The sequence below is a fragment of the Ochlerotatus camptorhynchus genome, unplaced genomic scaffold, assembly GCF_037179485.1.
Source record: "Ochlerotatus camptorhynchus isolate MF236.1 unplaced genomic scaffold, CSIRO-AGI_Acam_v1.1 ptg000361l, whole genome shotgun sequence".
Taxonomy (NCBI): Eukaryota; Metazoa; Arthropoda; class Insecta; order Diptera; family Culicidae; genus Ochlerotatus; species Ochlerotatus camptorhynchus.
Window position 1 is genome coordinate 3,690,567 of NW_027040849.1, and position 24,077 is coordinate 3,714,643.

At 38.7% G+C, this 24,077-nt stretch overlaps 1 protein-coding gene across 2 annotated transcripts; it reads right to left on the bottom strand.

Moving 5' to 3' along the window:
• Positions 1 to 10,314: 10,314 nt before the first annotated feature.
• On the bottom strand, positions 10,315 to 23,816 carry LOC135709502 (uncharacterized). 2 transcript variants are annotated; one of them, XM_065231889.1, is made up of 3 exons: positions 23,700 to 23,816; positions 22,655 to 22,976; positions 10,315 to 12,167 (listed from the first exon to the last, which is right to left on the bottom strand). In XM_065231889.1, the coding sequence occupies exon 3, from the start codon at positions 12,165 to 12,167 to the stop codon at positions 11,079 to 11,081; it is 1,089 nt and encodes a 362-aa protein (XP_065087961.1). In that variant the 5' UTR covers positions 22,655 to 22,976; positions 23,700 to 23,816; the 3' UTR covers positions 10,315 to 11,078. The 2 variants fall into 2 exon arrangements, with proteins under 2 accessions (XP_065087961.1, XP_065087960.1); XM_065231888.1 differs by having other exon boundaries at positions 23,585 to 23,816.
• Between the last annotated feature and the right edge of the window lie 261 nt (positions 23,817 to 24,077).

Consider the following 24,077-nt stretch of genomic DNA (forward strand, 5'->3'; position numbering starts at 1 on the left):
AATTATAAACGCACGTTTTTCTCACTTTATTAAACAAAATAATGCAAAAAGAATGAGAACTCATTTAAAAACTATTTTATTCAGTTCATATCTACGCTTAAGCACTAAACGTTCAAATATATCCAAGATCATCTCCACTAGCACCGGATGATAATTTTTCCGAAAGAATCATTTCCACCGGAATAACTTAAACACAACCTGCTAAGAAATAATATTTCCTTAAATGTATTCCCGTCTTATCGTTATTGTTACGAACAATAGTGAACTTCTTCAATCAGAAACCAGGAATTCTTAATACAATACATTTTTGGAGAATTTTGTTTGTAAGCGCACAGCAAAAAATAAATTTTAATATTACATCCAAGAGGATGCACTTCAATCACGTCGAAAATCTCATGTATTTTTTATAGCCACACAAATAAACAAATGCAGTAAAAGCAACGTAATGTCAGCACATGCACTGTATTAATGATAATTTTGCCCTTTTTGGCAAGTAATATTACACCATATTTTCGACACGATTGAAGCAACCGGTGGAAACTAACGATTTTAAATTGGCTCACTACTTGACTAGCCTATTGGTCCCAAGCAAATCGATTAACGTACCCCATTCTAGTTAAAATTCTAGTACTACACTATGTTTGTTTTGATTCTCTATGAAAATTTGACAGATTTTCCTATGTTTCGAGGGGTGCATCGATTAGCTTGGGACCGAAGATAGTACCAGAGCTGGGTCAAAAAGTTGAGCACGTTTCTTCGGGACCTACTAGTCTTAGAGTTACCTCTATGATTGAAGTGCATCCACTTTGATGTGATATTAAAATTATTTTTTTGCTGTGCGGTCGTCAAACTAATGTGAAAAATCACAAGTCTTTTTGACAGTTTACGATTTGCTGGTTTCCAGCAAAAAAAAAAACTGATTTACTGGGTTTTCAGTAATTAAAACGTTGTTTGCTGTTGTTTCAGCAAAAATCGTATTGCTGGATCATTTTCAGCAAACCATTTTGCTGGAAGATGTAAACAAAATTTGGTGTGTACGTGGTGGCCATTTGTGGATTCTACAAGGAATCACCTTAACGCCTTTCCTGATTATGCCACCACGTGGAAAATCAAAATCAATGCCTCTAAAACTCAAAAGCAAACCCCACACGTATCAATATATTGACGCGAAGGGGAATTATTGACGCGAAGGGGAATTATTGACATTAATATTGATGATGTGAATACAGAAATATTGTCAATTTCGATGTATTGACGTCAATATTGAATGTATTGACAATACGATTATTGTCAATAAAAGCAATCGTGTAGGGTCCACAAAACAATTATGTTCCTCCATCGGCAATCGCCCAAACTAAAACCGGCTCCTTATGGTACTGTAATCATGGATGGCACAAGGGTTGAGTGGTCTGCCGAAGTAACCGAGGAAGTAACCCATCTCGGGATGTTGTTCGATGAAAAGCGCATTTTCCGTTCGCGTGCAGAGTAAACCGTAGTCAATTGGTCAGCCTTGGTTAGGTATCTGAGTCGGCCTTGACGTAAGTCCACTGATTTGCCGCAGATCCCGCCTCTCAAGGGTGAATAAACAAGATGTAAACAACCAAATTATAGCACCTGCGAAGCGATCCTCTACGCAGCTCCGGTGTGGGAATCATGTGCACAGACTCTTAGGAACAAAATCCAGGTCGCTCAGAATAGAGTGCTGAGGATGGTCCTTGATCGTCTCTTCGATACAAGAATTTCCGATCTCCACCTAGAGGCGAACGTTGCAAAACTAGATTTTTAAATTGATGAATTAATTAATTAATTTATCTTTATTATGGAGGCTTTCAGCCTTGGGCTGGTTCGCCTCCACCTTTTAAATTGATGACATTAAGACTAGGCTTGCGTAGAAATGTAACACGTCAGAACATGCTTTGATAAGCAATTTGTATATAGTAGGTTAGGTGTTACGTAGACGTAGGTTAGTTGTAGTTGTAAATAGTAGTTATAAGTAGTCTTCTTCTAAAGGGGTCATGTTGTCCATATTCCACACTTCGCGAATCAAGATGAAGGGAATCCCGCTGGCGAAGTCTTCTCTCTGGTGCGTAGACATTAATTTGTGCGAGGATATTCGGAGCATCAATTTCTCCTTTCAGCATTTTCGCCACAAAAACTGCTTGAGCGATGGAGCGCCATCATTCGAGCGACTTTAGTTGGCAACGTTCTTCATAAGGCGGTAAGTTGAAGGGATCGAACGATTTTTTTTTCTACACTGTTTCGATCCTAGCTATCCAATTGGCGTGATACGGAGACCAGGTAACCACACTTGATTCCAACATGGATCGTACCAGCCAGCAATACAGGGATCGTAGGCAGAGTGGATCCCGGAACTCTGAAGAAATTTTGAAGAATAAGCTGCCTATTTGCTTTAGATATTACATCGCTATAGTGTACTAGAATTGTAAGGGCACTATCGCACTATCGAGCATAACGCCCAAGTCTAGTACTGGAGTTACTAGTTGCATAGGCTGTCCTGCGATAGTGTAGTCAAAAACAAACAGTTTGATCTTTTAAATGGAAGGAAATAATACCATAGAGGTAACTCTAAGACTAGTAGATCCCGAAGAAACGTGCTCAACTTTTTGACCCAGCTCTGGTACTATCTTCGGTCCCAAGCTAATCGATGCACCCCTCGAAACATACAGGGCTGTTACAAGATTTTCTAAATTTGATCCGCAAAATCCGCGATTTCTCAAAAGAAATCCGCGACTTCAAATACTAATCCGCGACAAAAAAAAACTGTTTTCATACCTAAAAATACCGTTTGTATACTACTACATGGCATTTCAAGCTTATTGCTTATAGCATATTCAAAAAATAAAAATATCTCCAAATGACAAAATGACGAGCGATCAACGAACCGAATGATATCGCTATGTCAGAAGTGGAAAGCAATAATGATATAATCTTCTTCATTCTTTTTCATGACAAGCATCCCGTGCGACACAGCTCACTCAGGGTGGTAGGAGGAAACGAGCAAATTGTTGGCAAGCTGCTTCACGAAGCAAAGCCGAAGATGATACACGTGTGTTAATGGGAATTTTTTTGTTATATCTTTTATCGATTCAGATCAAGCTATGTCCTCATCCGTGTATATTGCAACAAAGAAGGCAAGCAATATATCATTATCCTTCTACCACTCCGATCGAGCTGTGTTGCAGTGAGAGTTTGTCGTGATAGTCGCAGCAAGCGTTTTGTATGTATCGTTGGTTGCTGTATGTGTTTGGATTCGCTGAGCATATTAGATTTTTGCCTGCTCTCAACTTAGTATTCTTTGAAGTACTTTCACATTTTAATTGAGAGCTTTCTATGCCTGTACCATCCTATGCCCAAGAAAATAGAGAAATTTTCCAACCCGAAAAATTAATAGACCGGACGGGAATCGAACTCAGTCGCCTCCTGCATGGACTTGCTTTGTAGCTGCGCCTTTACCGACTGAGCTAAAGGAGTATCGTTTGTAGCCTTTGAAAAAAAATAACAATGTATCATCTTCAGTTATTTATGTATAGTATAAATTCTGAGTAATTAGTGAACATAAAAAACACCCTTACAGTATTAGATTCTATTGAATAATACCGGTCTAGATTTAATGAAACATTATTAAAAAAAAATTAAAACATTTTCATTTGAAATGTAAATTTTCTTGAAAATTACCTTTTCGTCTCTGACGTATTTTGCTGTCCTAAATGTTGTAGTTAATTTGGCTCTAGTTTTCTCTTATTTTTTACCGATTCAAAACAAACACCCTGCACATAATCGATAAATTACCAGAGTTTCATAAGTCACACTTGTTGGTCACGTCGCGGTTGTGTATTTACACGGATATTCCTTGGGGTCTGTCCAACGGTGAGACATTTTCATGATATTTTTTTTTCGTTTCTAATATGAACCTTTTCGTTATCAAATCATAACCGAATCGTATATATGTGACTTGCACGACTTATTACTATGTATACCGGAAATTAAAGGTTTTACAAATCGTCTAGGACATCAGTTGATTTGTTCTACTAGATCAACCAAGACTGCAATAATGTCTGTAGTATCGAAAAATGTCCAATCAGATTCAAAGTGTCTATGTGGATCATGCATGATCTATTTCCGAGTAATCCAGATGTTCAAGGTTCCCCAAATCGTCCTGGAGTTCAGATAATTTGATCTACTATATCAACCGAGGTTGGGACAATGTCTTTAGTATCGAAATATTTCCAGACAGATGCATAGTGTCTATGTGGATCATGCATGAACTATTGCCTATATAGGGGAAATGACGGCTTCGGCATGACAGACTATTTTCGGCAACCCAAATTGAAACACTATTTTCACTGGATTTTCTTACGAAAACACTTCGCTGAATGCATGCAAACGATTCTTTATGCTTTCAGCTTCAATTTGACTATATTTTTACCACTGAGAAAAAGCAATCTAGCAGGGTTTTCTTGAAGTGAAACACACGCACTACAAATTGTAGCTGATTTCGAGTTGCCGATAATAGAACAGCAGATTTACATGCAGTTCAAATGGAACGGTTGCCGAAGAAAAACTGGTTGCCGACAATACTCGCTCTCACTAGAGAAGATTGGAGCTTTGTAAAAGCGTTTCAAAACAGTTTTTGACAATTCTTTCGACTGAAATTGTTAGAGCAGCTGGCAGTAAAAGATTGTAAACAAACCAATACTGCATATGTGTGCGTTCCATAGAGAAAATGGGCTATAGAAAGAAGGTCGCTGCTTAGGTTGCCGAGAATACGTAAATTCCCCTACCAGATATTTTAAGTTCTCCAAATCGTTCTGGAGTTCAAATGATTTATTTTACTAGATCAACCATGACTGGGATAAAGTCTGTAGTATCGAAATATATCCAAACAGATTCATAGTGTCTATATGGATAATGTCTAATTATTTCCACGTTTACCAGATGAGCTAGGTTCTCCAAATTGTCCTGCTGTTCAGATGATCTGTTTTACTAAATCAACAAAGACTGGAATAATATTGGTAGCATCGAAATATCGATTTGGAAATCCTAGAACATTTGGCATACACGGAAATAGGTTGGCATGATCCACATAGACACTGCAAATTTGTTTGGGCATATTTCGATACTACAGATTTTGAATTAGTCTTGGGTGATCTAGTAGAAAAATAATCTGATCTCCAGAATGATTTCAGAACCTATAACATCTTGTATACGTAGCAATAGATCGGACACAAACCATAAAAATGTCTCACATTGGACAGACCCCAGGGAATTTCCGTGTGAATCCGGTGTGAGTTATCGAATTGAGATCATTTCTCGATAATTTGCAGGGTGTTTGGTTTAAACCGGTAACAATTGAGAGCCAAATGAATAACAAAATTGATGAAAAGGTTACAATGAATTCCACAATTTTTGTGACAGCACGCCAGTCCCTTCGCGATTTTCGCGACATCATTTAATGTTTCCGCGATTTTCGCGACTAAAAGTTCAAATCCGCAACAAATCCGCGAAATTCGCGAAATCCGCGCCTGTTGTAACAGCCCTGAACATAGGAAAATCTGTAAAAAATTTCATAGAGAATCAAAACAAACATAGTGTAGTACTAGAATTTTAACTAGAATGGGGTACGTTAATAGATTTGCTTGGGACCAATAGGCTAGTCAAGTAGTGAGCCAATTTAAAATTGTTAGTTTCCACCGGTTGGTAATACCACGATAGTTTTCAATATTAGCCATATCACCATTCTTGTATACAGGGAACATGTCAGAAAATTTCCAGGAAAAAAAGAAATTTACGTTGCGCCAAGGAAGCATTGTATAAAACAATGAGCCGGCGGCAGTGGTGTAGTGGTAAGCGTAACTGCTTTCTCACTCCAATGAGTCTGGGTTCAATCCCAGCCGAGGTCGGGTGGGATTTTTCTGAGGCATAAAAATCTCTGGTCACGTCTTCCTTCGGAAGGGAAGTAAAGCCGTTGGTCCCGGCGCATGTGTGTTGAATGGGTGGGATGGGAATGGGATATCCTACGCAGGTGTGGAAGCTGCCTTCCTGCACATTCGATTTCCGTCAATGTATGGCAATCGATGTCCGTCGGTGAATGGCACTAGATTGCGGAACAGAGACCGACGTTAAATAAACCAAATAACAAGAAGAATAAGATAAAACAGTGAATGGGTAAACAAGAGCATCAGAACATTTATTCAATACACAGGCGGGAATTCCGTCGGGACTAACAGAGCAAGAAGGTTTCAATTTGTCTATAGCTGCTTCGACGTGATGCGTTGAGATTTCAAAGATACTGAATTCGATTTCATCCCTTGGATTACCATCGAGTGCAGCAATTATTCGTGAGTCCGATGCCACTGAATTGTTGAAAGCAGCCTTGAAATATTTCGCGAATGTATGAATGTACTATTAAAAAGTAATGAACCATGCTAAAAAAAAGCGATCCATCTCTGGCTGCAAATCCCAGCTCCCTAACCTGATGACGCTCCAAGATCATGGAGATAAATGGTTAATAAGCGGCTCTTGAACAGGGTGTCTACTCAATCCAAGGAATCAAATTCCCTGAGTTTTCCAGGTTTTTCCAGGTCGGATGAAAAAATTCCAGGTGCATACAAATTATACACATTATTATTTTATCTATTTATCCATCTGGAATCCCTTTTATGTACTTATTGATTTATGTTATTTTCGATTGTTCAAACTTGGGCGTTGGTACTTATAAGTCGGCACAGCAAAAAAGTTATTGAATATTACAGCAGAACAGATAAACATAGGTTGTTTAATATTAATTTGTACAATTTATGTTTAGTAAATGCATCAATAGTAAATACTTCCATCATGAATTACCGGAAAATTGTTCTAGTTTCGGCAGACGTATTTGCTTTTATTATTTTAAATAAAATGAGAAAGAGAAGGTGAACTTTGTGGAGTAGAACATGGTTGCTCAGGAGGAACACCGGCAGGGATCTGGCTCATCTTGTCCTTCAAGAGCTGCGATATGAAGATGAAAATGGATTTCAAAACCTCGCCAGGATGTTGAAACCAACTTTAGACAAGCTAGTGGGAAAAGTTCTCACTAGATCTACATGATTCCTTGAGTTCTGAAAATTTCTGTTAACAACTCAATTCTACAAGATCTTCAAACCTTCTAACGTCCCTGAAGTTTTGTTTCTGTTTTCGGGTAAAATTTCTTTAAAGGTCAACAATCATTCCTGACGATCTGCAAATTTCTCGGTAGTTCTACAGATGTCTTTGAAGTTCTGTGTGTTCTTCAGAAGTTCTGCAAATTTTCCTAAAAATCTACTAAGTTCCTGAATCCCTGAAGATTTAAGATCCTTGAAAATCAACAATTATCTCTGATGTTCACAAAAATTCTAATAATCTACAAAATTCTCGAAAGTTCTGTAATTTTCTCTGCAGATTTTCATGATTCGATGAATATCTGCAAATATCTCTGAACATCTATACACTTTTCTAAAGAATGAAAAGATTATCTAGAAATTTTTTAGCTTTCCTGAAGTTTTAGGGGTATTCTGAAGTTTTTCTAATTTTTCTGAAGCTGTGCAAATATCTCTAAAGATCAGCGAATTTACCTGAAGTTCTGTAAATGTTTTTCAAAATCCAAGAAACACAGTAAAATTCAGAAAATTTATTTAAACATCTGCTAATTTTTGAGTAGATTTACGATCTACCCTCTGAACTTTTCTGAAGTTCCTAAAATTTATTTCAAATTCTGTAGAGTTTTTTGAAGTACTGTATTTCTGCTCTAAAGATCTACGAACTGCCCTGAAGTTCAATAAATTTCACAGTAGATCTCCGAACTTTTCCAAAGTTCTTTAAATTTCTTTGTGGATTCTTGATCTAAAGATCGGCGAACTTTCCCTAAGATCTGCGAGTTTTGCTGAAGTTTTGCAAATTTTTCTAAAAACGTACGAACTTTCTGACGTTCTACAGACTTCTCTTAAGGTCTACGGACTTCTCTGAAGTTCTTTAGATCTATCTATTTCCGACTTCCATGGAGTTCTGCAAAATATTGTACTTTAGTACTTAGTTGCGATTTGTTTTTGGAATTGAGGTGCTTTTCATTTTCATTTGCATTTAACGAATTTTTCTGAAGATCTCACATTTGTGTGAAACTGTGAAACTTTCTGTCAAATTCCTGCAAATATCTTTAAAGTTCTGTAAAGTTATCTTAAGCTCCGTAGCTCTATTCCCAAGGTCTACAAAAAAAAACTTGAGGCTCAATAAATTTCTCAGTAGATCTGCAAACTTCTCTGATGTTTTGTAAATTTCTCTCGGGTTACCCTTAATATTTGAAACTTTCATTGAAGATTACCTAAAGTTGTCAAAATTTATCTGAAAATATTTGAGCTTCCTTGAAGTTTTAAATGTATCTCTAAAGATCTACAAATTTTCCTGAAATCACGTAAATATTTTTTTTAATCGCCGAACTTCCCTGCAGTTCTGCAATTTTTACTGAAGATTTATTAACATTTCTGAGATTCTTCTGTTTTTTTCAGAAGTCCTGTGATTTTTTTCAAAGTTCTGTAGCTTTGTTCTGAAGATCTACGAACTTTTCTGATGTTGACTAATGTTTCGAGGATCTCCAAACTTCTGTGAAATACTTTATATTTCACTGTAGATTCTTGGACTTGTCTGAAGTTATGCGAATTTCCCTGAAGATTTGCAAAATTTCGCTTATAGTTTTACAAATTGATTTGAAATTATTTTTGCTTGCTTGAAGTTTTGAAAATTTCTTTGAACATTTATCTGAAGATCTACGACCTCTCTTGTGATTTTGTTTTTATGAATTTCTGTTAATTACTTTTAATTTGTTTGTAGTTCTGTTCTCAAGATCAACGAACTACTCTGAAGCTCAACAAATTTCTCAGTAGATCTCCGACCCTCTCTGAAGCTCAAAAAAATTATATGTAGGCTCTCAGACCTGCTGTCTGGCATGCTTATTCTTATACAATACATGCTTCGTATGCTTCCTTTTGTCGGTTGCCAGTCTCTCTTCTTCGGTCGTTTCCTTTTTACGACGATTTTGATCCTCCACATACAAATCAGCGAAGAGCGAGCGTGACAAGACTCTCTGAATGAACTTGTCTCGTTCGCACACGTTGTCTTAGCTGTCAGATGCTTGTCAAGTTCAGTGTACTTAAGAAACGTTTCGAGAAACTGAGCGAAAAACTTCTTTTGAATTACGAATGAAGTGATAATTGGAAAATTCCCTGAATATTCCAGGTTTTTCCAGAAAAAATAAAATTCCCGGTTTTCCAGATTTTTCCAGGTAGTAGACACCCTGTTGAACATCCTAGAAAACAAAGAACTTCTCGACCACTGGCAACACTCTGAATGAACGCTTTCGAATAGTAAAATCGTTGATTGTGACGATTTGAAAGCAAAATAGACAGGTTTTTCGAGTCAAACATACTTTTCAAAATATCATTAATTAGATGTATTTCATAACTCCGAAAAACAATAGTTTATAGCAAGTGAGTAAAAGCAACCCTGAATAGGACCTGGATGCCTGACGTCATTGGACAACTAGCGAAATAAGGCCTTCGCGGACACTTCATAAAGAATTATTTATTCGGCCGAACCTTCCAGGTGCCTATTGGGAACTACCTCACGGGGACTTTCTTGGAGGAGACTGGGGTTCCTATAAGGATCGGATCGGTTATCACACGGATGAACGGGATCTTCCAAAACCTCCCTAAGGAAATCTATATATTTGTTTACTCGGACGATATCAATCTGGCCGTCTTCAGGAATTTACGGGTTGCCATACCTCCGCGGAAAAAAAAACTCATATACCCACAATTGTCCACAACCCACTCCCTCCCCGCGAAAAATTCACACACTCCATCCAAGCATTGAACAACATTTTTTTTTTTGTTTTGGAATAACTCTTTTTATTGGAAAATATTTAAACTCAAATACACCGCGTTGACACTACATAATCTGAATTTGTGTGTTCGGATCATCGCTTCCTGCATCTGCTCCCAAACATTGTTTTACTTCTGCACTGTAACGCTAATACCATCCATTACTTTTTACGCTACAAAAGATTACCTGGGTTACAGTTTTTTTTTCTAGTAGATTTCATCAGTGAGATTTTGTTCTTCACAGTTTCTTTTGCTTTGTCGAATTTTGCTTCGCCAAAAAAATTACCTACCAATTTTCCTACATGTATAAAAGTTTAACTTTTACATGGATATACGACGGAAATTTTTCTTGGTTACCTCTTAATAACTACCATTTTTTATTAGATCAAGAATTACAAAGGATTGATTTATTGTAAGCACACTACAAATGAAAACTTAGACTCAAAGTGTAATGAACAGAAAGTTTTAAAAACTAAACACAGCACAGTCTATTCTAGTGCAAGCCCCAATCCACTAATAAAGGTAGGTACTGCACGCGAGCTCTTAGGGTTTCGGTTAGTTTCGAACAGCAACATTTACAATGAACATTGATTTAGATGTGGCGGAAAAAAGTTGGTAACGGCGTTTTTAGTTGCTAGTTCACACATTTATGATTCTCCTTGCTTCAGCAATATGTTCATCGGCAAGCAAGTAATTCCCCGTTTCTGCAGATCACCACACGTTAGTAGGTAGTTTAGGGTATTATTTATAAATAATTCTAGCTTCATCCGGGCCCTGAAACCCGGATCCTGCTTCAAATATAAAATTAATGAAAACAGAATCCGATTATAGGTAGCTTAGTAGTTTTCCAATAAACATCGTGATATAAGTATACACTAAATCCGAGATGCAAACTATCCTATTCGAATGCAATCCGCAATTGGTTGCTCAGTTTGTTTTAGCTAACTTTGCGAAAATAAAATAGGTAGCAGACTAAAATCTTAAACAAATATTCAAAAATAAATGAGCACAGCCCGACGGATCGCATTCCTTCTCAGTGAAGAACGTTTTCCAAATCTCACCCTGTTTTGTGTGTATGTAGGTATTATTTTTACGCGTGTATGTGTTTAATATTGATATCAGCCAGAAGAATATAAAACCACTTGGCATTCTATCCTCAACGATCACTTTTTAAATGTACATCATTTCGGCCATGCTGGACATCTTCTTCGGAATATGCACCAGCGTTTCGAAGTAGCTGGCCATTTCGTCGATGGTGATATCGCAGGGCATTACATTGTTGAGTCGAGCTTGTGTGGAGCAGGAAGCCGAAGCCGACGAAGATGGGGATGACGCGCTGGGAGATTGCTGTTGCGGTGGATTCTGACACTGCGAGCTCTGACTTGTAGAAGGCCCCGTCGTACAACTGACGGCGGTTCCCAGTGGTCCAATACCGAATGGAACGCTACTATTGCTGCTGCTGTCCGATTCCAGCGACGAGGTACTGTTGTATCGCTTGAGCTGCCGTGCTCGGCGGTTCCGGCGCGAGTTGGCCGTGCTGCTGCCTGTGGATCGGTTCAGTTGGAAACTGGCAAAGTCGGGCTGGCGAAGAGATTTGAAACTGCTTTGTGAGTAGTTTGGACCGTCCGATGACTTGCTGGTACTGGCCGAGGAAGAAAGTGTCAGTTCACTACACTGGGCAACTAGTAACCTAAAGTCCAGGATATCACCGCTCTCGTCGCTGTTGAAACATTTGGTGAGATTAGTCTCCGAAAGTGATGGCTTCAGCTGTGATGCGGGTGCCGCGGCTGGGAGGAACGTGTTGGGAGAGTTCTGCTGTTTGGCTGCCTCCTTGGCAATACTGTTTTGCTTGACCAAGTTCTGGTGGACACATTTTCCAATGTTCTTTAGCATCGACTCTCGAACGATTGCCTTTTTCTCACCCTTGACCTTGTGCTTGAACGGAGTTGGATTGATGATACCGTGCTCTAGACTAGTGCTGTGTTTGCCGAGAGGCTGATTATGCTTTCCGACGGTGGCGGCGGAGCTGTTGCAAGAGGATGTGGTGGGTAGCATTCTTTCGGCACCGCACTCGCAATGCGTGCCGAAGATTTGCTTCACGACGGCTTCGTTATCTCGGAAAGCTTCCAGCGCGGTCGGTCCGATTTGGAACGGATTGCCAGCCGGGACGGTTACAGTTGGCGCTGGGGAAAGGCCCGTCAACAGTTGAAAGTTTTTCAACGCTTCATCGAAGCCCTGGTCGTCCGTGTCGGTGGCCATCTGGAAGAAATGATAAAACAGTGTCAGGTCTGAATTCTTTAAATATAAACGTACAAAAACGACAATCTTCTTCTTCTTCTAGGAGGCTTTTACGCTTCTGTAGCGAGCGTTCTACCGGCTCTCAGACTGTTTCAATTTGAAACTATAAATGCACCCATTGCAATGCTGAGTTTCAGTTTCATTATTGGAGCACTATTTTACACCAGATTTGCTACTGCTCGACTATTCTGTTTTCTATTCGCTTAGAAATGCGAATGGAACTTTTTGGATGTATTTATAGTTGTTTCTCCTCTGGTAACTGTTCTGAGAACTTCATAGAAGTTGGGAGGATTTAATGGAAATTTGGGAATTTTACAGTAGTTTTGGGAACTTCTGAGAAGTTTGGGGATATTTCTGTAGAATGTATTGTCAATACATTCTATATTGACGTCAATATATCGAGATTGACAATATATCGAGATTGACAATATTTCTGAATTCACATCATCAATATTATTGTCAATAATTCCCCTTCGCGTCAATATATTGATGCGTGTGGGGTTTGCTATAGAAGTAGGTATATAGGTATTTCATCGGTAGATCGGGGAACATCATGGAAGTACTGCGAATTTCATGTAGAGGCATGGATCTTCATAGAAATTCATGATAGCGCTCGTGTCTTTTGCACTGCATGAAAAATACATTTCTGCGAAATATAGTACACACGTTATAAACGCTAGATTTGGAGTTATTTCATAATCATAATGTTTACAACAGGGTGTCTACTACCTGTAAAACCGGGAATTTACAGGGAATTTTATTTTTTCTGGAAAAAGCCTGGAATATTCAGGGAATTTTCCAATTATCACTTCAATCGTAATTCAAAAGAAGTTTTTCGTTCAGTTTCTCGAAACGTTTCTTAAGGACACTGAACTTGACAAGCATCTGACAGCTAAGACAACGTGTGCGAACGAGACAAGTTTATTCAGAGAGTCTTGTCATGCTCGCTCTTCGCTGATTTGTATGTGGAGGATCAAAATCGTCGTAAAAAGGAAACAGCCGAAAAAGAGAGACTGGAAACCGTCAAAAGGAAGCAGACGAAGCATGTATTGTATAAGAATAAGCATGCCAGACAGCAGGTCTGAGAGCCTACTTAGAATTTTTTTGAGCTTCAGAGAGGGTCGGAGATCTACTGAGAAATTTGTTGAGCTTCAGGGTAGTTCGTAGATCTTGAGAACAGAACTACAAACAAATTAAAAGTAATTAACAGAAATCCATAAAAACAAAATCACAAGTTAGGTCGTAGATCTTCAGATAAATGTTCAAAGAAATTTTCAAAACTTCAAGCAAGCAAAAATAATTTCAAATCAATTTGTAAAACTATAAGCGAAATTTTACAAATCTTCAGGGAAATTCGCATAACTTCAGACAATTCCAAGAATCTACAGTGATATATAAAGTATTTCACTGAAGTTTGGAGATCCTCGAAACATTATTCAACATCAGAAAAGTTCGTAGATCTTCAGAACAAAGCTACAGGACTTTTGAAAAAATCACAAGAATCTCAGAAATGTTAATGGATCTTCAGTAAAAATTGCAGAACTTCAGGGAAGTTCGGCGTTTAAAAAAAGAATATTTACACGGTTTCAGGAAAATTTGTAGATCTTGAGCGAGACATTTAAAACATCAAGGAAGTTAAAATATTTTCAGATAAATTTTGACAACTTTAGGTAATCTTCAAGGAAATTTTCAAATCTTCAGGGTAACCCGAGAGGAATTTCAAAACATCAGAGAAGTTAGCAGATCTACTGAGAAATTTATTGAGCCTCAAGTTTTTTTTTTGTAGATCTTGGGAATAGAGCTACGGAGCTTAAGACAACTTTACAGAACTTTAAAGATATTTGCAGGAATTTGACAGAAAGTTTCACACAAATGTCAGATCTTCAAAAAAAAAACATTAAATGTCAGAAAAGCACCTCAATTCCAAAAACAAATCGCAGCGAAGTACAAAAGTACAATATTTTGCAGAACTCCATGGAAGTCGGAAATAGATATATCTAAAGAACTTCAGAGAAGTCCGTAGACCTTAAGAGAAGTCCGTAGACCTTAAGAGAAGTCCGTAGACCTTAAGAGAAGTCTGTAGAACGTCAGAAAGTTCGTACGTTTTTAGAAAAATTTGCAAAACTTCAGCAAAACTCACAGATCTTCGGGAAAGTTCGCCGATCTTTAGATCAAGAATCTACAAAGAAATTTAAAGAACTTTAGAAAAGTTCGGAGATCTACTGTGAAATTTATTGAACTTCAGGGCAGTTCGTAGATCTTTAGAGCAGAAATACAGTACTTCAGAAAACTTTACAGCATTTGAAATAAATTTTAGGAACTTCAGAAAAGTTCAGAGGGTAGATCGTAAATCTGCTCAAAAATTAGCAGATGTTTAAATAATTTTTCAGAACTTTACTGCGGTTCTTGGATGTTGAAAGATATTTACAGAACTTCAGGCAAGTTCGCTGATCTTTAGAGATATTTGCACAGCTTCAGAAAAATTAGAAAAAAATCAGAATACTTCCTAAAACTTCCGGAAAGCTCAAAAATTTCTAGATCATCTTTTAATTCTTTAGAAAAGTGTATAGATGTTCAGAGATATTTGCAGATATTCATTGAATCATGAAAATCTGCAGAGAAAATTACAGAACTTTCGAGAAGTTTGTAGATTATTAGAAATTTTGTGAACATCAGCGATAATTGTTGATCTTCAAGAATCTTAAATCTTCAGGAATTCAGGAACTTTATAGATTTTTAGGAAAATTTGCAGAACTTCTGAAGAACACACAGAACTTCAAAGAAATCAGATTGTTGATCTTTTAAGAAATTTTACCAGAGAACAGAAACTAAACTTCAGGGACGTCAAAAGGTTTGAAGACTTTGCAGAATTGAGTTGTTAACAGAAATTTTCAGAACTCAAGGAATCATGTATATCTAGTGAGAACTTTTCCCACTACCTTGTCTAAAGTTGGTATCGACATCCTGGCGAAGTTTTGAAATCCATTTTCATCTTCATATCGCAGCTCTTGAAGGACAAGATGAGCCAGATCCCTGCCGGTGTTCCTCCTGAGCAACCATTTCCTACTCCACAAAGTTCACCTTCTCTTTCTCATTTTATTTAAAATAATAAAAGGTTAATACGTCTGCCGAAACTAGAGGAATTATTTCCAAAATTGTTTAGGAGCTGAATTTTGCGTCTCTAATAATTTAAACAATAATCAAAAGCGACGATCGTATGTGTTAAACTGAGTTTAACTATATAGGTAAACCAGGCTTAAGAATTAAGCGGATATGAAGAAATCGGTCCTCAGAGCACTTAATTTTACATGAGACTTTCGTAGTCTGTACTTTGGTCTTCTTGTCTGATATATCTTGGTGTCATCCTAGAATCCTTTAAAATTTACTTTGGATTTTTTAAAGTTCTTAATCATCATTGAAAGACTTTTGAAAATCTATCACAGACAAATAACTTTGGAAAGTTTCCAAGGTTTTCAATTTATTTTCTTGGAAAGCAGTTTTATTTTTCCCGATTTTAAATCGAAATTGAAGGTATTTCCCAATAGTTTTCTTGACGTTCTAAAGTTTTGCGGTTCACTGGTCACCCTGGTTAAAATTTTCATTTTTTTAACAGATATGTATATTTTGTTAAAACTACTGAAGACTTTCTTAGTGCCTAGTACCTACTCAATTTAAACATTTCGTTGATATTTTAAATCTCACTCTATTTAAGTAGTGAAAAAGTGACTTTAGTGACTATTTTTAGGGAAATAGTGACTTTAGTTACTTTTTGGAGTAAAAAGTGACTTTTTAGTGACTGGCTTCAAAATAGTGACCAAGTCACTAAAAAGTGACTTGCTACCAGCCCTTCACGAGAAAAGGGCCTATCATTGTTGATCGATTCTCTTCATCGATTTTCTCTTTCGCAAGCTAACATTATTTCGACAGTGAGCATTCATAAGGGCGAATACGCGATGATCGATTCTCTTCATCGCTTTTCTCTTTGCATTGCTACAGCTAAGCGAAACAATTTTCTAGAATTTGTTCAATGCAGAGTTATAATAGGTTGTATTGGCTATCAAAATCAACAGCAAACGCACCGAGAAACGTTAAATCTAGCGAGTTATTAACAAAAGAGAAAATCGACGAAGAGAATCGATCATCGCGTATAGGCCCTTATGCATGCTCACTGTCGATTTTCTGTCTAACTGTACTGCGAGCTTAGCGTGAAATTTGTTTATGTCGCGTGGTAAACCAAAGAGAAAGTATATGGAGAGAAACGATCAACGAGGATAGGCCCTTTTAAAATGTTACGCGAGAAATAGATATTATCTCAGGCAGCTCAGAAATGAATCCAACGATCTTCAGGTGTTCTAAGATCTCAATGAAGTCCTCATGATATTTTTAAGACTTCAGGTTGATCAGGTGTTATTTTAAAGACTATCCAATAACGTTTATTAGCTCTCATGATACTAGGCAGCTCAAATATTATTTCGAATACCATCAGCTGATCAGAGACCCTGCATCGTTGTGCCAATTTGGTCGTGGCACATTTCGAGTATGAGAAAGTGATTGCAGTTTGCTCAAAATTGGCTGAGTAAAATCGAAGACAACAAATCAAGAAGACTGGCAACTCTTCCATTTTCTCATACAAACGCTATGAGACAGGTTCATGCTTCGAACGAATGAACGAGAAATGTATCGCTTCAGTTTGAGAAGCACTTCACTTCGCAATCTATGAACCATTCTAACGGCGAGGGGGAGTGTACCCCATTAGGCATAATGGACGTTATGCATAATATACGTTAGGCATAAAATACCTTGCTGCTGTGTAACTCTAGAAACCTGTTTCGAGCATAGTACACAATGTTTAAATTAGGCTAAGCATTGAATAAAAAATGATACAAGTTTAACAAACATAGTTTATTTAATAAGCACAGTTTGGAATCCATTATTTATCATATCATAAGTGACGTAGCTACATATTTGCTTAGATCCAAGATTAGTAGCGAAAGCGGTTAAGTAATCTGAACTATAATGAACTATATCTTGAAATCAATCGCATCTAGAAATAAAAAATTACACATTTGTTGTAATATATTCTTACACACATATTGCAATTGTCAAAGAAGAAAAGGTTTTTCTGAAAGAACAGCACATGAAATAATGAATGGTGAATTCTGTGATTTTTCATTCAATAACAAAAAAACAGCTAAGGTTGAATAAAATATGATGTCAAAGAACAGCTCATGAAATGAAGAATGGTGCATTATTTAGTGTGTCATTCAATAACAAAAAAAAAACCTGCTGCTTCCAGGATTTCCTGCCATACTTTTCGATACAACGATTCTGTTTTTGTTTTCATCAGAATGAAAACTAGCGGAACCGTCTGCTGATGTGAGGGAGCGATACTGCCATGAACAGTGACGAGTTGCCGAAACAAACAAGGAACTGTGGCAAACGTACCATATGTTCCAACAATTAAGGCTCTTTCATTATTGTCACCGAAGTCAGCAATCAATAGACGATCCCAATTATCATCCTTCTGGAATTCATCGGGTAGATTATGCCTAGCGTCCATTATGCCTAACGTCCTTTATGCCCAACGTCCATTATGCCTAACGTCGTGTACCCGTTTTGAAATAGTACTGACGGTAATTAAAATTATCTATCCGTAATTAATGTAATTAAAAGTAATTACGAAATTTAAACTGTAATTAATTGAGTTAAAAAGTAATTAAAGCAGTAGTTAATGGAATTAATTTAATTACAGCCGTTGCCTGCGTTGGAGTTAAAGGTTATTGCGACAGCCCGCATTGCCGTGCAGGTACCGTGTGTTGGCAGGGTCCAATATTGGACAGTTTGATGTTTATAAAGTACCATCAGTTAAAACTGTATTTTTGAGCTTTATCTCTATACATTCTTAGGTGTTTTTTAGCAGATTATCATGTTATTGTACGTTGATTCAAAGAGTAAATGGTATTAACATTGAGCTGCCCATACTTGGGCGTTGTTGAACTTGTGGTACTTGTGGTAGCTTTGAATGTGGATTCAGAGTGAGACAATGTAACTGAGATATGGTTGGTTGGGTATTCAGATGAAACTATTAATTTGGAGAACTAATCCTGGTTGTATCTCTTTTTCGTTTGCATTTAACACTATTTGATAATTTGATATTACTAATCATATCAAATCATAGAAGCCCCGGAACGAGTGTATTGTTAATGATGCTTCAAAGTCGGTTTCTGTTATGGTTGGTATCACAATAAAAAGAGGTATTTAGTATTTGGCTGATTTCAATCGACTCGCATAAGTCATCATCTAAGAGCCATCTCATCTTTATCTATTTTATTGCTGCATGAAAGGTGTATAATTGGTCATCAACATTACACTGGCGACCAGGCTCAATACCCCCTCCAGCATGGTACAAGAACAATAACAATATATAAATAATCCAGTTAATATTCAAACAAACCACTAAAAACCTGTATAGTAGCATGGTGGAGTCGGAATTTGAGACAAGCAGCTACTCGGACTGGGAGAGTGATTCAGAAGACCTAGTTCCATCAGACTTCCTCGGATTTAGTGATGAGGATCCCATCATGAGAGGAACCGATTCTGATGACGAGGTCGGTCCGAGGCAACGACAATGACAACCCACAAAGCATCCTCAACCAACTGATGATTCAGCAATAACAATCCACACAGCATCCCCAGTCAACCGATGATGATTGAGCAACACAAGTAAGCCCAGAATTCATAGGTAAGTTCACACAATCGTTATATTAACATGCTTTCCCAATAGGTCACTACTCAAATGTGTTAGCAGTGCATATTCGACCACCATTGGTTATCTCTTCTGGCGTTCGAGTAGTGGATTTATTGGATAGAGCAAGCCTTGACAAATGAGCTCCAAAAGGGCTGCAACCTGTAGTCTACAAAAAAAAAGAAGACTATCAGCTGATCAGAGATCCCCATGATAACCTCAGGCTTTGTCAAGAATTCAGGTTGATTAGGCATCATTCTGAAAATATTCAACTATTCAAATCACATCTCTCAGATATTCTCTCTATGATACCAGGCAAGACCGTCATCTGTTTTAAGATTTCCATAGAGTCCTCCGGGTACTTTTTTAAGACTTCAGGATGAGCAGGTCTCAAACTGTCCAACAATTAAAATCACATCTTCCAGATATTCTCTCATGATACCAGGTGACTCAGAAATTATTCCAAAGACCTTCAGGTGATCAGAGATGTCCAAAAACTTCACATGATATTTTTTCAAGTCTATTCAAGTTTTATTCTGTAGATCTTCAACTGTCCTAAAATTTAAGACACGCCTCTCAGATATTCACCCCCGATACCGGGTTGCTTGGAAATTGTTTCAAAGACCAGCAGGTGATCAGCGATCTCCATATTTTTTTTTTTTTTTTTTTTTTATATCTTTATTAAGGAGACTTTCAGCCGTTGGCTGGCTCGTCTCCGAATACCCCAGAGGGGGGTATTCCTAGGGGAAAAGGGGGTTTACAGAGTTTTTAGAATGTACAGAGTTTTGGTTTTTGAAACTTATGTTTCCTGTCTCAGCTAGCTGTCAAATTTTCATTTCAGAGGCTGTCTAAAGGACCCCGGTAGAGCCCCACCGGCAGAGGCTGCCAGGTGAACCTGGTAGTTCCTACCGGCAGGGGTTGCCAGGCCTGCTATCAAAATAGTATTTTTCGTGTTATAGTGACTAAATTCAGGACCCCGGTAGAGCCCCACCGGCAGAAACTGCCAGGTGACCCTGGCAGCCGCTGCCGGCAGGGTTGCCGGGTCTGCTATCAATATCGTATTTTAAATATTTTTGTAGATTCCTGCTTCCTTCGTAAAGCAGATGAGTTGGATCCGTGGAAACACGGGCAGTTGATAAGGATGTGCTCAACCGTCATCGTTGTTCGGCACGCGTCGCATCTCCTCCGGAAGCCTCCACCGCTGCTGCTTCCCATGTTGTGAGTAATCCGGGTGTGACCGGTTCGAAGTCTGGAGAGTATTCTCTGTTCCGCGTAACTTTTGGTGTCCGTCCATGGGGCCGTTTCCCCTTTGACCTTTCTAATGAAAAGCTCTTGGTTGCTGTTCCATTCGTTGCCCCATGCTGACCTGATGGTAGATTTTATCCAGACTTTCAGGTCTTGTCTGGGGACCGACTTGTGGTCAAGACGGCCGCTTCGTCCGGTGGCCGCGAGGTGGTCGGCTTCAATGTTACCGGCGATTCCGCAGTGGCCCGGTATCCACATGAAGGTGGTGCCGGGTTGTGTGTGCTTCTGGATGGCCTGAATCCACGGGATGGCGTGCAGTGGAAGATTCCAATGCAGCCAGAGCGCTGGCGGAGTCCGTGAGTATGCATAGAGGGGACGAGGATGGTAGGGAGGCCGCGTAATGTAGGGCTGCTGCTTCTGCTGAGAAGACCGAGCATTGGTCCGGGAGTTTCCAGAAATGGGATGTTCGGCCATCAGTTACTCCAAAACCTACTCGGCCCCTAGCCTTCGATCCGTCGGTGTATCGGAGTTAGAGTTATGATACATCGTTCTCAGTCGCTCGGTGAGGCAGGTTCTCATTTCCGCCGAGTTGTCCCCTGCTCTGAATCGGTTGGCCATGGTTCTATCTGATCGGATGGGGGAGGCATCCCACTCCCTGGCTCCGACCCAGTGGAGTTTAGCCACCGGAGGGAGCTCCTGGTGGGCGGTCTCTTGGAGAATTCGTTTCCCCTCCGAGAGGAGATAGAAATCTCCGTCTCCGCTGAGTTGCTCGTCGAGTCCCACGGCTCTCGTACAAACCGACTCCGCGATGAAATCTCCATAAATAATTAACAATCCAAACCACATCGCTAAGCTGGAGGATACTGAGATGTAAACACATATCTTCGGTAAGTTACCTTCAGGTTAAATAGGTACTATTCTGATGGTATCCAGCAATTCAAATTGCGTCTCTTAGAAAGGATTCCAAAGACTTTCAGGTGATCAAATATCTCCAAAAACTTCTATGGCCATTTTTTTTTTTTTTTTCAAATACTTCAGAAGTTCAGTAAGTATTATTCTAAAGATCTTCAACTGTCCAACAATATCCTCACCTTGGCTAGTTTTTGCACCTTGTTGTGGTGGGCGCACTTAATTTCAAGCTTTATAGTGGAGTGTTGGAGACGGTAGGTTTATGGCCGGCGTTGCTGGCACATGCCGCGATAGAATGGCGCCATGGGCAGGCGATGGGGATTACTAAGCTTCCCTTCTCCGATGAACCAAAGATCTAGTCTAGCAGTGATAGTATCACACTTGATTCTAAACTTGATTTTTTAAATGGCTGTATCTTTGATCGATTACTATGTTTTAAGATCCATTTTGGTTTATTTCTCATTCATTCTGGGCTAAAATTCATAATTATGAATAAAATTGCGCTAGAATGATATCCTTGCTGAGATCCAGAGATTACGTCCGGCCCGCGGGCCGCACGTTGGGCAACGCTGCAATAACAGCTGTTTCTAGTATGATTAATAATCAAAAGGTTATGTTTATAAACAAGCATTAATAGATTTCACTCAATTTAAGACGCATGGCCCTTTTGCCACACTGCAGTTAAAACAAAAAGTTTTGAGATGACATTTTAAAAAAAAATGACTAGATATAATTTAAATTACATTGCAGATGTATAAAGGTAATAATATGGACTTGCAATACGGTGTAGAAACTCCTATAAATACAACTATTTGGCATATATAGAAGGTACAATTGTTAAGGTGGCACTCTTGCCCCATCATACCCTACTCCAAATGATTATGCATATGTACCCCAGGTTTCCATTACAGGGTTAAGCACCGTTGATTTTAGTTCATACAACTTTAATCATGTCGTAACTAAATATAACAAGTCCTATAAATTCCACGCTACCCTTATGAAATGTATTTTACACTTATCTCTAATTCCCTGAGTCGCCTAAAATATACATCAAAAGCGTATAATTTCCACCTTTTCAAACTTTTATATAGGGATTTTTATTACATGAATTAAACAGCGCCTTTTCTGTGTGAAAAATAGTCCTTACTAAATCAGTATAGAGCTGGAAAAAGGACCTAAACGATTTTGTAAACAATAATTTTTCTCGATGATCTCTAGGAATTCAGGACACGCCCAAGCAAACCAACATAACCATCGGGTAGGGGGGAAGTCTTCCCTAGTGTTGACTTTCTAGAAATCATCTAGAAAAGGCATTGTTTACAAAGCTCTTAGGCCCTTTTTCCAGCTCTGTATTGATATGGTTAATTCTAATCAGCTGAAGCCAAAGCTGTCAATCAATATAGCTTATCAGCGTGACCCCGAAAGTCATGCCATGAAGTTGCACAGAGTGCATTGTCATAAAATCTCGATCAGTCGATCAACCTACTGCAACCTATTCGTAGAAAAACTAATATAGATATGAACTCTGGCACTGCATGCCTTAACTCACCTTTGCCTATAGCGCTGTAACTGTCGCTCAATACAAGAACTGGTTTCGACTAAGCTTGTACAATCCGCGTAAGTTGCACCGCTGGTTTGCGTTGAGTTGATTTGGATTTTTTCTCCTTCTGTTTCTTTACTCGTATGGCTGGCTCTAGCTACTACAGGTACGATCAAACAACCTCAAATGTACCACCGATGGATGGTTGCTCCGCTAGAGTTTATTAGACGAGGGTTATGGTACTGTGGCAATCAGGAAGTTCATTGACATTCCACCGAGTTTCAATGGCGAATGATTCGCTGGATCCTTTGAGTAACTTTTTTTTTTGGTCCTAAAAACACAAGGATAGAGGAAATTGCGTCAAGATTTTCGTTCGATGTCATTCGCAAATTAAAATCAAAATCCGCACTTTAAACTACAAAAATGCATTCAATGTATCAGCTGTCACAGGAAGAGGGGAAACTTCCAGAAAAGGACGGCAACAAAACAAGATTACTTTAATAATGGCGCTTCCGAAAAAGGAAAACACTTTTTCACGTCACTCTCTGCTAGTTACACTGTTGACTCTTTTGTTTTGTCGTCTCGAGTCGGAGAGCGCAAAGTGCGGATGTATATTGCCGCAATTGAGGGCGGGTGTCCTTCGGGTCAGATTGATTCCGTTAGATCGAACACAACAACGATTAGAGCGTACATCGACACACTACGAATACCGTTATTGGGAAAGAATTTTCACACCCTATAATATCTTCACCACCAAAAACAATATGATGCACGAGATGTGTGGCCAAGCAAATGTGTTGTGGCATTAGGAACTTTTATTTTGCGTATTTACTGCGCTCACACCGACCACACGACACCGAAACAAGGAGGAACCTCATTCTCATTCATGGGAAAATGTCATGACGTAGAAAACTGCGGATTTTTCATCATCGTCTTTACCGTTGTCTTCTGGGTTGCAATTTTTACACAAAATTCACTGCGGATCAATAACCAACACTTCACAGCTCAAATTATGCTTATATAATTGCACAAAAATACGTAAAATTGAACTCACTCTTGGGCAAGGTGCTTTTCTCTGTATGGCTGTCACACTATAATACAACACAGTAGTCGCTGCTGCTCATCGTCGATGTACAAATTTTTGCTTCAATATTTTTTTTTCGTCAGACGTCTAGTCGACTCTGGGTCGTTTTGTTCTCTCTGGTTGGTGCTTGGTGGACTTGTGTCGAATGAAAACAAACTGCCTCATGCACACACTGTTACATGTTATTTATTTATGCCAATGAAAATACGCATAACTACGTCGTTTTAAATCGTATATGTGAGAATGTGTGAGTATGTTGTGGCCCGCAGTGTAGCAAAGTGATTCATCAAAAATAGAGAATGGGTCGATGGCGGTAAACAACACATCGGTTCGTCGTTTCGCGCTCGT

Coding starts and splice junctions, on each gene's coding strand:
- LOC135709502 (XM_065231889.1), bottom strand. CDS start 12,167: ATGGCCACCGACACGGACGACCAGGGCTTCGATGAAGCGTTGAAAAAC.